Source organism: Drosophila subobscura, chromosome U (genome assembly GCF_008121235.1).
Source record: "Drosophila subobscura isolate 14011-0131.10 chromosome U, UCBerk_Dsub_1.0, whole genome shotgun sequence".
Taxonomy (NCBI): domain Eukaryota; kingdom Metazoa; phylum Arthropoda; class Insecta; order Diptera; family Drosophilidae; genus Drosophila; species Drosophila subobscura.
This window is the reverse complement of record NC_048534.1, coordinates 18,237,292-18,253,253: the sequence shown is the minus strand read 5'-3', so window position 1 is coordinate 18,253,253 and position 15,962 is coordinate 18,237,292. Positions and strand designations below refer to the sequence as shown.

General features: G+C 44.2%; 1 protein-coding gene across 3 annotated transcripts in view; it reads right to left on the bottom strand.

The window, feature by feature from the left end:
* The window catches only part of LOC117902736, a 40,797-nt gene that overhangs the window by 10,626 nt on the left and 14,209 nt on the right, over positions 1-15,962 (bottom strand). For all 3 annotated transcript variants that reach the window (XM_034814312.1, XM_034814313.1, XM_034814311.1), the window contains exon 2: positions 12,659-13,138. In XM_034814312.1, the coding sequence (XP_034670203.1) occupies positions 12,659-13,124 (466 nt within the window). In that variant the 5' untranslated portion in view covers positions 13,125-13,138. The remainder of the gene's footprint in view (positions 1-12,658; positions 13,139-15,962) is intronic.

Below are 15,962 nucleotides of genomic sequence, written 5' to 3'. Positions count from 1 at the left end.
CAGGCCATAAACAGCGCGAAGCAGAGTGTAAATGCTGCGGGACGGGGTGGGTTTGGCCACTGAAAATTAATTTCTCCATTGTGGCTATAATAATGATCCAATCGGATCCCAATTTGGTGATCTGATAGATATGGTCATTCCCTACGGAATGGCGTTTTCTGTTATCTTTAAAATTGTAGATTTGGGAGGTTTTCGCCCTTTTGCGGGGGCGGAAGGGGGCGGGGCTCATTTTTGAAATACACTGGTTTCAGTGTGAGCATACAGCAGTCTGGTGCCAAAATTTGGTGGCTCTAGCTCTTATAGTCTCTGAGAACTAGCCGACAAACAAGACGGACAGACGGACGGACGGACAGACGGACAGACGGACAGACAGACATGGCTCAATCGACTCGGCTATTGATGCTGATCAAGAATATATATACTTTATGGGGTCGGAAACGTTTCCTTCTGTGCGTTACATACAACCGTTATCCGCACAAATACAATATACCCTATTTACTCTTCGAGTACCGGGTATAACAACACCAAGGGAAAGAAACCTGCGGAATGGCGGAATGGCGGCTGCAATGCCTCCATACACTGGCGGCATGGTTGTTCCATGTGTCCCACTGCCACTGTGTGTGTGTTTTGCTATGCAACTGCAAAAAATTGTCGCCAGCTTGGCAGCTTTATTAAGTGTAAATAAGCGGCGGCATTTCACAGCAAAACTGAGAAGCGGCTGCTGTGCCGTCGCCAACTTTTTTCGCAGCCAGTCACATTCCACTTTGCGTGGAGCATTCTATGGAGCCTGCACGCCGCTTTGGGAGTGGGATACAGCAGCCTCCTACACACCATTTGGCATGGTTCTAGCTGCCTTCTGCTCCTCCTTCGAAATGGTTCTAGCTGCCACCCATTCTTCCTTCCACCCCAGCCACCACCTTCACGCGGCCCAGCAAAGGACACACTCGCTTCCTTTTCCAACATGTTGCTGTGCTGGTTTTTAGTTCATTTTCTTTTTTTCCACTTTTGGTTTTGCTGTCTCTGTATCTGTAGCTGTCTCTGCGTTTGTATCTGTGCCGCCGCCGGCTCCTTGATTTATGCCAACTCATTTTATTCATAAATTTTAAACACGTTTTGACATCGTTGATGGGGGTCGCTCGGTCGCTCGGTAGGTCTGTCCCACTGTGCGGGTTTCGTTGATTTATCTAGCCACATTTCTAAACAAATATTTTTGGTCTCCCCCACCACACTGGCCTCCCCACCCACACTGGCCTCCCTACCTTCACTGCCTGTCGTTACTTTCGCCCACCAGGCACTCACCCACACAATATTTGGCACGCAATTAGACGGCACTGTGCCCGCTCGCTCTCTTCCTCGCTTTGCTCTCACCCATGCTCCCTCCTTCGCTCTCTCCCTCACTCTCTTCCTAGCTGCCGCCACCCTCGCTCACTCTCTCGCTCTCTTCCTCGCTCGCTCCCTTTTCTCCACACCAAAACGAACGTCCAGCATAAATATAAACTTTTTATGGCAGCCACTTTGAGTCGAGCTTCCTCGCTCGAGCTCGCTCCTTCTTCCTCCAAAGAGCACTAATAAATTGAGTGCCAGTTCTGACCAGGCCAGACCCAGGGCCAAGGAAGATAAACAGCCTGACAAAAAAAAAAAGGCTCCAAGTGGCAGCCACAAGTAGAGCAAAGAGTGGGAGTAGTCCTCGTTCTGCTGCTGTGGCACATATGACTGACTCATGTGTTTGCCACAAAACAAAGCTGTTTATTTGACGGGTTGCTTCATCAAAGCAACAATCTGCTGCATGTCAGCATTCTGCAGATAAATGTCACAAGTTGCAGCCGAAACAAAAGTCTGCACTGAACAGAGTAAATAATAAAATAAATAAAATAAAATAAATGAGTAAATAAAAGGCATTTAAAATGTGCACAAAAATCTAACACAAATTACAGCAAAAGCAGCAGAAAGTGAAGCTGAAGGTAGACAAAGAAAAGGAAAAGAGAACTTGGGTAAAAAATGCAGAAGAAAGCCAAGAAAAAATGTACAAAAAATGTAAAAATGTAAGGGATAAGCGAAGCATAAGAAAAGAGACTTTATATATTAATTTTCGTTCATGCTTTTGCAGCAAAAGAAAATTAATACAAAAGGAATGCCGAAAGCTGTAAAATAAATAAGAAAAGTACATAAAAATGCAGTAACATTTTCCCTACAATTTACGTGCTTTAAATGGTGAAAATAAATAATGAAGAGTGACAGTTTTCTATTACATAAGGGACCCCCACACATCACTTTACATCTCTTTATTCATTCATTTCATTTGCTTCCCTCATTCATTCATTTATTCCTTCATTCATTCATTATCCACTGTCACTGCAGTGGACACAGAAACTCCCTGTTGCCATGGCCAACACACAAAATTCCACAAAACTAACGAACTTTGCCTGTCTAATTACCAACTCGTCGCTGCAGTCCCTTCCGCTGCGTCTGGCCAGAAAGACTCTCTGCGTCTGGGTCGCACTGAAAGATTGTGCCTTTGCCTTTGTGGAGCACAAATGAAGCTGCACCCCAGACCCCTGCCAGACCCCAGTCCGCATTGCACATCAATTTTGCATTCATTCACAAAGTTCCCTCTCTGCTTATGTCTCCCTCTTGGTGTGCGATTTATTAGAAATTCCGTTTCGAAAGTGACCTGCAGCAGCAAGGACCCCAAAAAAAAAAAAACTGAATGCAGAAATTGGAAACGTGAGGCTAAGCAGGAGCTGCAGGCAGAATGCTGCGCAATCGGAATCGCAATAAAAATTTTCAAATATGATGTCTGATTGCAGGCTCCAGGGGGAAAGAGCAGGAGGAGCCTGAGGCTTACATTGCATTTTGCCAGTCAGCAAATAAAGATACCCAAAGCAGGTAGCAGCTCTCCCTGCCACAGATATTCAGGTATCCATTGCATAAGCAGGATAAGCCAGAGAGCTCCTCCCACCCAGCGATTGGCTTTGCATCGAAAATTCAGACAGCAAAAAATGCAAATAAATTCCACAACGCCCACAACGCTGGAACCAATTTACGATGCGTCCGAAATTGATTTAATTAAATGCAAATAAGTTTGTCATTTGGTTGTCGCCACTTTGCGCTTCAATGGCTTTAATGTGCAATTAATTTTCCAATCTACCATCACAGATCCTTTTCTCCTGTTGATTTCCTTATTATTTTGGGGCCGCATTTTTCAGCGCTTTTCCGCCTTGATTTTCATGAATGTTAAGGCAGCTTTTAATTTGCGCTCATTAATGGGGGGGATGGCCGCCACCCAAAACGAAGGCCCATTTCTGTCCCGAACTTGTTCATGAATTTTCATTAATTTCTGCAGCTCTTGTTGTCGCTTTTGTTGTTGTTTTTTGTTCGTTTCCGTGGCATGAAAAATTCATTAGATTTTTTGCATAAATTATGTCCGCAGTCCGCCGGGCAGGAGGCAGCAAAAACAACTGCAAAGTGCTCGACAAAAGTTTTGGCTGCCAAACATTCAGGCCCGATAGCATCGCCATTCCATCCAAGTTTTATCATTGAACCGAAATACCTTTGGCCAAATATTTGACGCTCTACTTTCGAGTGCGCTCTCTCCACGTTGTTGTTCAAACAGAAACCTCCCCAAAAACCATTTAAAGTTTTTTCAGGTGTCTTCTAGTTTGTATCGCTTCTTTTTGTTCGTTTGAGCACTCCCCGGAGACCATTTAATGTTGTTGCGGGGCAGTTGAGCATTTAACACAATGTTCAACAAAATGTTGCACAATGTTTTTGGGTGCTCTTGAGTGGGTCAGAAATTTAATCGTGCATAAATTGGGTGGGTCAGAAATTCGAGCTGAGAGATTGAGTTTAACTTTCTAAGGTGTACAAATATTGGAAATTCAAGTTCTTAAGGAGCAATTTGTGTTCTTAGAGGCATACTAAACGTAATCCTTTGACTGCTTAAAGTTGTTAAAAATAAAAGCAAAAACTACTTAAATTTTACGCATTTCATTTTGCATTTTATTCATATTTAAATGCAATAATTGGTGAAGGTTTCGATATTAACATTAATATGAAGCAAAATTAGCATAAAATTGTACGCATTTCAATTGAATTTAATTGAATTTTTGTGGCAGTTGCTGTCCGTCATTAGTTGTACATTAAAAAAGTAAAACTATGAAACAAAAATTAGCACTTCAATTTACATTTTATTAGAATATAAATTCTCTAATTGAAAAAGGTTTTGATATTAATATTAATATGGCAAAAAATAGCACAAATTTAACGCACTTCAATTCACATTTAATTAATATTTAATTCCACTGATTGTTGAAAGCTTTGAGCTACAAACGCAGAAACCATTTAAAGTTTTAATCCATCAACGCTCTCACCTCTGACTAATTTTAGTTGCTAATAAAAATATGAACAACAAATTATGCAAATGAAGTAGAGAAAACAATTACCCACTCGGATTTGAGCAATTTGAATGTGGTTGGTGCTGCTGTTGTTTTGCAATTATAATTTGTTTACCTTAAGCTTAATTTGTTGCAGTAAAAACATTATCTAAAACTAATTAAAATTGCACAAACCAAGCGTCACGCAATAAATAAATTATAAACACAAATAAATAAACAAGCAGCCCTTTTTTAATGGAGTGCAAATTAATTTATGTATAATCCATATGGGATAATGTATGAGGCAGACATTATGTCCACGCTGCCGCTGCTGTTTGGCCATTACGCGTGGCCTCTAATTGTTTTATTTCGCCCTGAATTTGCTTTGCGGAATCAATTACATGTGGCCCGAGGAGCCGCAAAGTATGCAGCGCAGTTGGAGCAATTAATTTGTGGGCTTTGGTGGGGTTTTTCCTGCCCGATAAATCAAATCATTAGCTCAAAAGGTCACACAGGAAGGCCCAAACTGTGCATGTATTAGGAACAAATTAGGCCTGGCCCCAATGGTGCGTGATTATGCCAGAAAAGAAAAACATTCCGGTATACCGAACCACCGAACCTCCCATAAATACACATTCTGTGTGTGGGGCACTTACTTTGCGTATGCGTGGCACATAAAAATCCATTTCTTATTAAATTTCCGCACGCCTACACATGTCCCCTAGGCCATGGGGCATGCTGTTCTCGCATTCCAGAGACTTATGCATCCTGGAGCGAGTAAACACAGGCACAGCTGCTGCCTCACTGAATTTTGCATGTTTTCTTGTGAGTTTTTTACACTTGCCGCAGGCCAAAGCACTCGCCTTTGTGCCACTGCCACCCGCCTGACATTTGCTATTTGCCTGGCCACCGCCCTGAAATCTCGTAGCAACCTTTGTTACACCTTCCAGGCCATGCAAACAATATTAACATTAAATTAACATTTATTTGCTTTTGCTGGCGAAAGGTTTCCCTGTGCCAAATAAATACATTTACGCAGCATATGAATGGGTTTCCTGCTAGTTTTCACCCCCCAACCGAACCCAAAGGCGAATGAAAAGCCACAAAAATGAACTTCAAAAGACAGACCCGAAAAAAGCAAAGTGCCAACAAAGTAATTGCTGGGATTTGGCCCTGCGGCTGCCCCACTGGTCTTGGTGTTGGCTGTGGGGTGCCACACCCATTTTCCATATGAGGAAATAATAATCGAAAAAAACAGAGGGAAAAGCAGAAGGGGAAAGCAGATGGGATATGGCAACCAGTTGCCGCGCCATTCTCTGCCTCTGTTTTTCCTTTATATATTTTTTTCTTGTACTTTTTTTTATTTTGTTTCTTCCATTTTTGAGTGCCTTTGTTTTTGTGTGAACAATTTTACGCATATTTTCACTCAAATATATAACATTTGCCATGCATGGGCACAATGGCCAAATATTTACGATGCCACGTTAATTTTTATGACATTACCCAACACTGCCAATTTATCCGCCCAGACAACAATTTCGATGCCCATTAGCTGCACGGAGCAGCAGGGGAGTGACTGGTTTTTGGGGCAAGGACAACCTACAGGCGGGTCATAGGTACATCCAAATAGCTGCCTAATTTATCCATCAAACTTGTTCAAAAGTGTCGTTGAATAGGCTTAGAAAAATCCTCATGAATTTTAAGTGGACTCCGAAGACTTGGCCTTGCCATTTAGGGGCTTAGCTGCGGCTCAAATTAATAATAAATTCTACTACAAATTACACAAAATGGCAGCCAAAACAATGGCAGAAAGACATGGGCAGAAAAGGCGAACAAAAACTTATAAAAACAAATAAAAACAATTATGCTAAAAACTCAATTTAATTGGCAAATGGCAAGAAAATACTTCAATTTATTTGCCACATTTTAAACACTCAAATAAATTGCCATTAATTTATTATTTTTATTCGAATTCCAGCAACGCAAAGGGTGCTCTCTGTTGCCTCAATTAATTAACATTTATTTAAGATTTATTATTAATTTTCTCTGCCCCACAAAATTCACTTTTTCCTGCTGGGTAGCACCGTGTCGTGGCCATTCATTATCGTCTGCCTGCCTGCCAGCAGCTCTTATTGTTATTATTTATTTGGTTATTTGTATATTTTGATGTGCCTGAATCTTAACGATGATTATGGTTATTATTCATTAGCTCAGCTTTTGTCATTCGCCGCAGCAGCAGCAGCTGCTCATGCTCCCTTTCGTGATTATCTGCAATTTTTGCTGCCACTCGGGCGGTGGCTCCTTGCTCCTCGCTCCTTGCTGGGTGTGTGGGCGTGTCTGGAGATGCTTCATTGCCCATTCAATATCTTTATTTCTGCTCGATTGCTTATCTTTAAATGGCATACAGGACGGCACAAGCACAAGAGCTGCTCTGTCTCTCATTGCTTCCAGGTACACATCTAGAATGTGGCATGGATGAAGTGTGTTGTGTGTGCCTGCCCCATTGTCTCGGTTTTATCTCTTAATTACATCTTCATCTGGCCATTGAAGGCCTCTCTCAGAACGGAAACTTTAATTAACTTGGCCTCAAGTAAGTATTGATGCAAGACAGAGCCCAGCCCGGCCATCATGTGCTCCAATGGCCACATAATTGAATTTCCACGAAGGCGAGTCCATGGCCACAAATTGTGGCCATCAGTGGAATGGATTAGACAGCCAACATAATATTATAACAGCAGCACACACAAAATAAATGAATTCTTTGTGGTTCATATTTATGGAATTTTATTAGTAATTTACTGTCCATTTTCCTTCCCATTTTATGCGCATTTCAACAGCCAATTTCAGCAAATAATATTAAAACAAAAAATTGTTTAAAATTGCTGAAAGTATTTCTGGCATTTAATATAGAATATTCTCCTTTTTTTTAGCATCAAAAGTCATTCTTTGAACATTTTTTATTTAGCTCAAAGAATTTGTGCAAATAAAAATGGAGAAAAGAAAAATGTAAGCTCTCCCTTTTGTGGCATTTTTCTTCTATTTACATCGAGAGTTATTTGAGCAATTTCTTTGGCTTTGAAGTCGACCTTTTGCTGGCAAATATTTGCCACAAATTAAGCAACAAATTGCCATCGAAAAACTGGTAAGCATTTTCACTGCTCAAAGTCCACTTGGGGAGAAAACTTAAACTGAAAACTGAAGCATAAATCTTTTTTCTCTTATTTTGGTAAAACTTTCTAATGGCGGGGGAAAGTTCTCTCTTGCCGTACAGTTGCAAAGTAACAGCAGCCACAGAGCAGCAGTAGAAACGAGTACTGGTAGATGCGTTTTGTAGATGGAAAGACACAGAATGCGTTTCTGAGCCTCCTGCCGGCGCTGTAATTGCGACGCTTAAAACGCAGCCAAGTTTTTGGCATTTTCTTCTCCACTTTCGCAGTACATTTTGCCACAGTTGACAAGCCGACAAGTAATAGGACACCCAACAGCGCGAGCGAGCACCCAAGGCAGGAGCAGGAGGAGAAGCAGTCGCAGGAGCAGCAGGAGCAAATCTCCTACAAAAACTTTTCGAGCGCACTCGAGTGCAAGGAAGTAGTCCTCCTCCGTTGCTCTTCGATTATGTCGGCAATATGTTTACGTTAACAATGCAACGTGGAGGAGTGCGCCACACCCCTTACTCCGCCCTCCCTGCCCATAAGAACAGACAACAATTTGTTCCAAATGACTTGAGCGTGGCGCAAATTAAGTGCATTTTCATTAGTTGCAAGTTGTTTGCCCCCTCCGCGCATCATTTGATAAATTAAATTGCCGTCGGGGAAAGAGAGAGCAAAGGCAAAGAGAGATGTGTGTGCCGAGGATAGTCCGGGCAGCGCATTAAAGTCAGCAGCGGCAGCGGAGTTGGAATCTGTTCAGATTGGCAGCGCTAACGGGCGGCAGCTCTGTTAACTGCACAGCGGGGCAGCAGCACTGTTAATAGCCCAGCGTAACATCCATTTGCACGGCTGTCTACAGAGCTGTTAGCGCAGCCTTCTACAGTGCTGTTAGCGCTGTCCGACAGCTCGCGCTCGCTCTCACGATCCACACGGCTCCCGCTCGCTCTCACGATCCATACGGCTCGCAAGCTCGGACCCCCGTTAGCTTTTGTATGGTTTCCTCCCCTGTGTCAGAATAGCCACGCCACTTGCACATACTTACAGCAGCGGCAATCCACACTCCTACAAACAGAATCAAAGCCAGATCAAAGGGGAAACGGCAGCACTAGAAAAAGCAGCTGCCTGTCGGACTGCAATTATTTTTGCCGACTCAATCCACACCAGCTAGGAGTTTTCCCCACACAAACAGCAGGAGGATGGAGGCTGCTGCCTGCAGGCGAAGTGGATGCCAACTATCCAACCAAACTATCATTTGCGCCACTCAACACAGTCATCCATCCATTGATGCTTTTGGCCATGTGCAAAACTTATGTGTTGCAACGCGCAGAAAAATAAAAAAATAAAAATCCAACAGTTGAAAGTTGCAACAAGCATGGCAAGAGAGAGAGAGAGAGAGAGAGAGCGAGCCTTGTGCCAGTTTAGATTGGATGCCCGGAGATCAACACAAAATATCTCAGGGATTGAAAGTGGCAGCAGCAGCACCAGGGTGAAAAAAAAAACATGGAAAAACCCGAAGCTGGACAGCTGTAGAGAGATTTGTCCATGTAGGGAGAGATTTTTCAACGCAGAGAAAGACTTTCACATGCAGGGAAAGATTTTTCCTGTGCAAAAAGCGATTTTTTCATGTAGAAAGAGAGTTTTGCAGTGTGGAAAAGATTTGTCGAGCTTTAGTCCAAAAACAAGCACAAGTGCAGCAAAGTCCCACAGGAATTATTAACAAAAAGGAAAAGTGCTGAAAAATGTCAGAGAATTTCTCTGGTTGGGTTTTTGTGTGTGAGCGACAAATGCGGAGTTCGCCTATGAGGACTTTTTGATAGTCAAATAAAAGTTTTCACTCTGTGCAGGAAAAACACACAAAAAAGAGGTGCAGGAAAACACCAGAAAAGGTGCAGAAAAAACAAACGAGGTGCTGGGGTACAATAAACTTTAAATTTTGCATTTAAGGTGTGAATTTTGGAGAGCTAAATGGATCCACATAATGCCCACTAAAAGGCATAGCCGCAGTCCCTATTCAAATGCGATTGGTTAGACCCTTTCTGGCGGGGGATTAGCCAACTCAGCCACAACCAATACATTTACATAATATGTAAATATATGTACATACTCGTACATATGTACATACATTTCTCTGCACAATTGTGGTTGGCGCTGATGTAAAGTTCTTCCTGTGGCATTCCGTACATAGAAATTGCATTAGTCGGCAGCTCCACACTGCCACTGAATTTATTTGAAATAGTTTTCCAATGTCCAGCGGACAACGCTGCCAAAAACTAATTAATAATGCACTCGGCACTCGCCTGATTTGAAAATGCGCGAAAATGTAAAATGCAATTTCGCCTGGCATCTGGGTCTGGGATTGGCTGGTTTGGGGTTTTCTCCCCTCGAGCTTTGCATATGCAAGCCCGAGATTGGCGTTTTCATTTTGGCTCGAATTGAATTTCAATGAAAGTGCCGAGAAAATGCTGCGCAAAATATGACAAAACTCAGCGCTGGCTCTGGCTCTGGCTCTGGCTCTCTCTTTTCCTCGTTCTCCCTTTGCCCTTGCTGTTGAGTGCAAATATTTGTTTTTACAAATGAAATTAATACGCAGAGAGCAGATAAAGTTTCCCTGCCATCCATTTATTTTTGAGGGTGTGGCCACGTGGCCTGCAACGTCAGTTTAATGAAGTTGTTTTCCTGCACATCGCTCCCCCTGCTGATCCCTGTCACGCCTCGCTGGCGCAGCAAAGGTCAATGTGTGTTGCATGCAACAGGGATCCACCGGGGACAGGGACTCCCATCCTGCATGCTGAAGCTGTTAATTAAATTTCATTGTGTTGCCATCAAAAGTTGCAGAGAGCTGCCATGAAATATGTACATAAATGCAAGCTAGAAGCGAAGGCGAAGCATCAGCTGCTGCTAATGATGATGTTGCTGCTCGACACTCCTCTCGCCACTCTCCCCTCCGCCAGCTAATTTATACATAGATGACACGGCCAACAACAATGTCGCCCATTGTCGGGAGCAGTCATCTGCACTGCCAGAACATTTATCTGTTTGCCCGTCGCTCGGTGTGTGTGTGGAGCAGACACCTGCCGCAGGAGGGAGAGGCTGCAGTACGTGTGTGTGTGTGTGGGCGGAGCTCCTCGCTGCAATCAATAAATCCCAGGACCCAGCCTCCTGTTGATATTTGCGCAAGGCTGTGCATAAATGAATGTGCAGAGCTCGGTGGCCGCCCCGCTTCTGGTTAACTTTGCATGTGGGCTGATTGCTGACGTGCATGAAGCAACGAAAGCTGCAAAATTTGCATGGAGGCAACAAAAGCAATGCCCGTTGCCACAGCAGCGGCAGCAACTAGTTGTTGTCATGGCAGCGGGAAGCTGTACCTTGCCCGGGAAACGGATACGAGCTGTGATACGAGGGTGGTGCATCGAGGCGTTTGAACGAGCTGCGAGACTGTACTCTGACCAGGATACGAGCTGCGAGACTGTACTCTGACCAGGATGCGAGCTGCGAGCTGTGAGCTGTGAATCCTGTGGCAGCCATGCCACAAACCCCACACTCAAAGTCCTTGGGGGCGCTTAAACCAGTTGTTGCCACAGCCACAGCCGCTGCTGCTGCTGCTGCTGCCATGAATACGTAAGAAACTTGCAACAGATGAATATGATAAGCTGGAAAATGCTCAACCAAAGCACGACTTGAGACATGTTGGGGTAAAATCTGACAGCTTTAGACTCTAATTTATGCGTGGATGAAATAATTATGAAAATTGAATCCGACCAAATGGAAATTACTTAAATGGAGAAACCAAAAAGCCAAACACAATCCGATTATGCCAGCGGGCAGGCAAAATGCAATGAAAACTATACAAAGATTTATTTGCATGGAAATTTGCATTTAGCATTCATTGAAATTGTTATATATTAAGTATATTGTTTGTGTTTTTGTCTTCCTTATTCATGAGCAGCCAAATATGCAATTGGTTTTAACGCTCGGTTGGGTTTTGATTTCATTGGTGCGGCAGATGAGGCGAACAATTTGTCCAAAAAGGTGAACAATTTGAGGCGCAAAAGAGCAGTAGAGCAGGTGGGTGGAATGAGAGAGAGAACTTAGTGAGTAAAACCAGCCAAGTTATGTGGAGAATAATAGAGTCTCAGAGCAGATGGTACTGAAAGGAAACGGATTGAACGATGTCGTTAAAACCAAAGTGTTGTATTTATCAAATCAATTTAAATCCATGTTAAAAATAGGCATTTACTCTCAGAGTTACTTGGTCACACCAAAAGTTGTTTGAGAGCGCAAACAGCTGATCGGCAGAAAGTATAAGGATTCTGAGCAAATTTTACACTTGCTGTGGAAGACCAAATAAAATATTTCCCGTACTTATAGGACGACTAGCAGCAGCAGTATTTGGACTTATTAACACCACTAACATATGAACTCCAATATAATATTTCATCACTGCAATCCTCCATGAATCAACGTGCCTAACAGACCCGCAACTAGTTAATTTCCACAATTCAAACATCACACAAATCGATGTGCTAATCAATTAGTCGACAGTACTAATCGAGCAGCACCTAGCGACCGACCATTCACAGACCAACTACAGACTGTACCTCCGAGCTGGACCATGACCCATAATTGGCTCAAAGGAGAGGCTGGAGAGTGGGGACTCTCTGCTGGGCCTGTTGCACATTCATAATTTCGTTTGGCAACTGTAACTCGTTTAGTTGGCTTTCGGTTCAGTTCCGGCCGTAGAGTCCATTTCCTGGCCGAGGCACAAAAGGCAGCAGGAGTGATGGTGATGGTAGGTCCGTTTTCCCTGGCGGTACGAGCACCAATTGGATTATGCATGGGCTGGATAAACGAGTTAAAAACATATTCGCAGCGCACATGGACGGACGTGTGGCACAGGCACAGGGAAACATGGACAATCTGGTTGCGCAGGAGAGGGACAGGGGGCCGGGAGGTGCAGGTGGCTGTGTGTGTTGCGTGTTTGTTTTGTGCGTCAAAAGTTTTAATTAAACTTGTAAATGTTTTTGCCGCAACACACACACAAAGGGAGAGGCACAGAGCAAAAAGTTAACACAACTCGTTACGTGTGTGGGAAATGGCTACCAAGGGAGAGAGCGAGAGAGAGTGGCTAACACTTACCAACATTGCCCTCCGCTTGGACAAGATCTCCATGGCTGGCGAGCAGTAGGATCAGTAGCAGAAAGCCGAATTGCAGCAGCTTGGCCGGCCGCTTCAGCGCGTCCAGGCTGCAGCACAACAGGCCACCGCCGCCGCCGCCAACTACGACTCCACCCTCGGCACCGGCTCGGCCACAGCCCCGCACCTCCCGCCGGCGTGCGCCCTCACTGACTAGCAGGCGGCCACGAGCGGTGAGTGCCGGGTGCGGCTTGCGCGGATGATGCAGTAGCTCGTGCTGGCGCGGCGGCTGTCGTTGTTGCTGCACCTGGAGCGGCGTCTCCTGTTCTTTTTGTTGCTGTTTAGGCCAATCTTGGCATCCCACGGGTCCGCACGGTCGACCCTCGACTACTGATCGTACTCGCTGTAGCTTCGGCGCTTCACTGGTTGTGCATTGATCTTGCTGTTGTTGTTTTACATTGCTTGCCATGATAATCGGCACACCTGGAAGAGGAAAGAAGAGAGTAAAGTAAGAAATCAATAACAAAACTACGCTGGGGTGTGCTTATGGTACAGTTGCATTTACTTATCTTCACCTCATCCGCTCTCTTTCTTCGGGAACCATCCCGTTTACAACAACAAGCAAAGCGTGCTCTCTCTTGCTAGCGCTTGTCTCTCTGAGAGCCGAGAGGGCTCTCACGTCCCACACCTGCAAATACAACAGCAAAACTTCGCTGGCAGTGCATGTGTGTGAGTGACGAATTCATCCACAGTGGACGGCGCACTTTCTTTTGTCACTCCAATTCCTAGGCCATAATTTCTCATAAAGTTACCCAATTTCAATTATATTCTTTGAGTGCGAAATTGCACATTGTCTACCCCACTGTCGTACTCATATTTCTTTACACAAATTTCCAAAATGCATGCAAATATTTTGCCCTAATAAGTCCTCGCTCTCCCGCTGGCTGCTCTCCCGCTTGTTGCTGTAGCTCTTCTGGGTGTGGAATAACAGCAAAGTGGAATCCACTACACACACACACAGACACAAAGGTATTTGGTTGCGCTGCTCCTACTTGTTGTTAACGGAAATTAGCAATGTATATTCGCAGCTTGCCACGCCCCGTCTTTTGCCTCTTGAGGGAAATTGCATTTTATTGTGCCAGGGACAACTTTTCGCTTTCCGGCATTTCCATATTTCATATTTTCACACAATATGCACAATGCCGGAGCACCTTAAAACGGAAAGAAAATGTTTTTGGGTGGTGGCTGTGTGTTGGGTGGGTGGAACGATTCCTTGGTGGGGCATTGTTGTTTGTGCACATTTTGTCGCGCTGCAGTTTTCCTTCTTATTTTTTTAGTTTGTAAGTCTTTTGTGTGTGTTTCTGCTCCTGCGAATACTCTATGGCTCCTTATATGGTAATAAATGTCAGACTTCAGCTTGCCCCGAGACTCACCATTCCCACTCCACCCAGTCTCACCCCTCCAGAAGCCGGAGGCAAAGGAAATTGATTTTCTTTGCCGCTTCAATGGGTTTTGCGGTGAGGCAGGTGGTTTTGGTGCGGATTCGGTTGGGTGGCGCTCGATGGAACAAGGCTCGCTTGTCGTCGTCTGGGTCATTTGGCGATAAGCGCTTCAGTCCCCCACAACGCTCAAGGTTGACATATTTCAGATGGGGGTCCGACATTCATTTCGCTCCGAACAACCACAAAACCGCCCCCAAAATGGGATTCCAGCTCATCAACAGCACGGCCTCAGAGCTGTGGCAGATTAAGCCCAAGCCGAAAAAGAACCGTCAAATTATGGACCGAGACGAAAGCAATATTAACACGAAAAACAAACCAAATGAAATAACCTGTCAACTGGTGTACATTGTAGATACAAACATACAAGGATGGTGAAAGACATGTGAGTAAAGGTTTCACGACACTAAATCCAAGCTAGAGGGTTCTTTCTTACATATTAATACCAACAAAAGCAATTCATTTAGTGAAAATTTGATTAACATATTGGTTCTTTTAGTTATTTTTTGGTTTACTTGCGCTTTAATAACGATATTTAGTCATCAAATTCATGCCAGGCGAGAAGCCTTACGTGAATCATCATTCTCGTTTACTACTTGCAATGCGCCCACTGTACCTAGAAATTGCTACCTGCTCAAGCTTACGCACGGCAGCGGCCGTTTTTTCGTCTCTCTATCCCACCCACCTTCTTCTTGCACTTGAAACGCCTAAGCTGTGCTCTCGCGCTTTATAATTTGTTTTTGTGCTGGGCTCAGCAGCGCAGTCAGCCCAGAGCTGCTCTGACGCTCTTCTTCTACAGCTCTCATTTTACTGCTCTCTCCAGCGTTCTCTTCTATGCTTTGCTGCAGTGACAATTCGGCACGTCGGGCGTTGCATTCGCATTGAGCTGATCGTAACTACTCCACACGCGCACCTTTCCCATCTCATAACAATAAATTGTGTAAAAATTACATAAAATCTCCTAGTTCCTAAAGGAACTCTTCTCTTATGCAGAATCTTTCAGTAGTTTCCTACTTTAAAGTTTTACTTTCGTTTACAAAAGGCTACACAAACAAAACAAACAGTTAACTTTGGCTTTTACTTGAACGGAAACTTAAACAGCAACCAAAGACAAACTTCCGACAACCGTTACAAGAAGCAGCATGTGTACAGACACACATGTACACAATACATATGTACTTACATATGTTTGTGGATCTTAAGTACATTATAAATGCCTTGGCAAACATCTCAATTACAGAAACATCTTTTTATGTGGCTGTATCCAGTGAAACATGGCCTGGGACATGGCCCATCACATTGTACATAATATGATTTCAATCATTTCTCGAAACTTGCATGATTAATGCGTTACAGATTCTTGGCCTCACTCCAACAGGCAAGACCAACACTGAAGCGCCCGCAGAGCGGCTGCTCTAATGGACTTTATTGCCTTGACAGAGACGTCTCCAGGCAGGCCGAGACCCAGGGCCCAGTCAGACGCTGTGCGGTGATGTCTCCTTGGTGCCTGCTGCTCCGTGCGAATGTTTCTTCGCCTTGATGCTCGGCCTGCCTGCCAGCCTGTGGGCTAGGGTTCATTTTTCATGCGCAGGCCGTCGCGTCTCAAGGAAAACAAAAAGGAAAAACTAAACTACAAAGCTAAACTAAGCCTCAGTAAAGGGAGTGACGGGGGCGGCGGCCCCAGATGACACTGCAGCATATGGAGCGGGATAATTAATCATGGGACGAACGTGCCAGCCAAGCCAAGCAAAGTTTTGCCCCTACCTCAGACATCGAATCGAATTGAATCGAAATCGATCCAAAAGTTA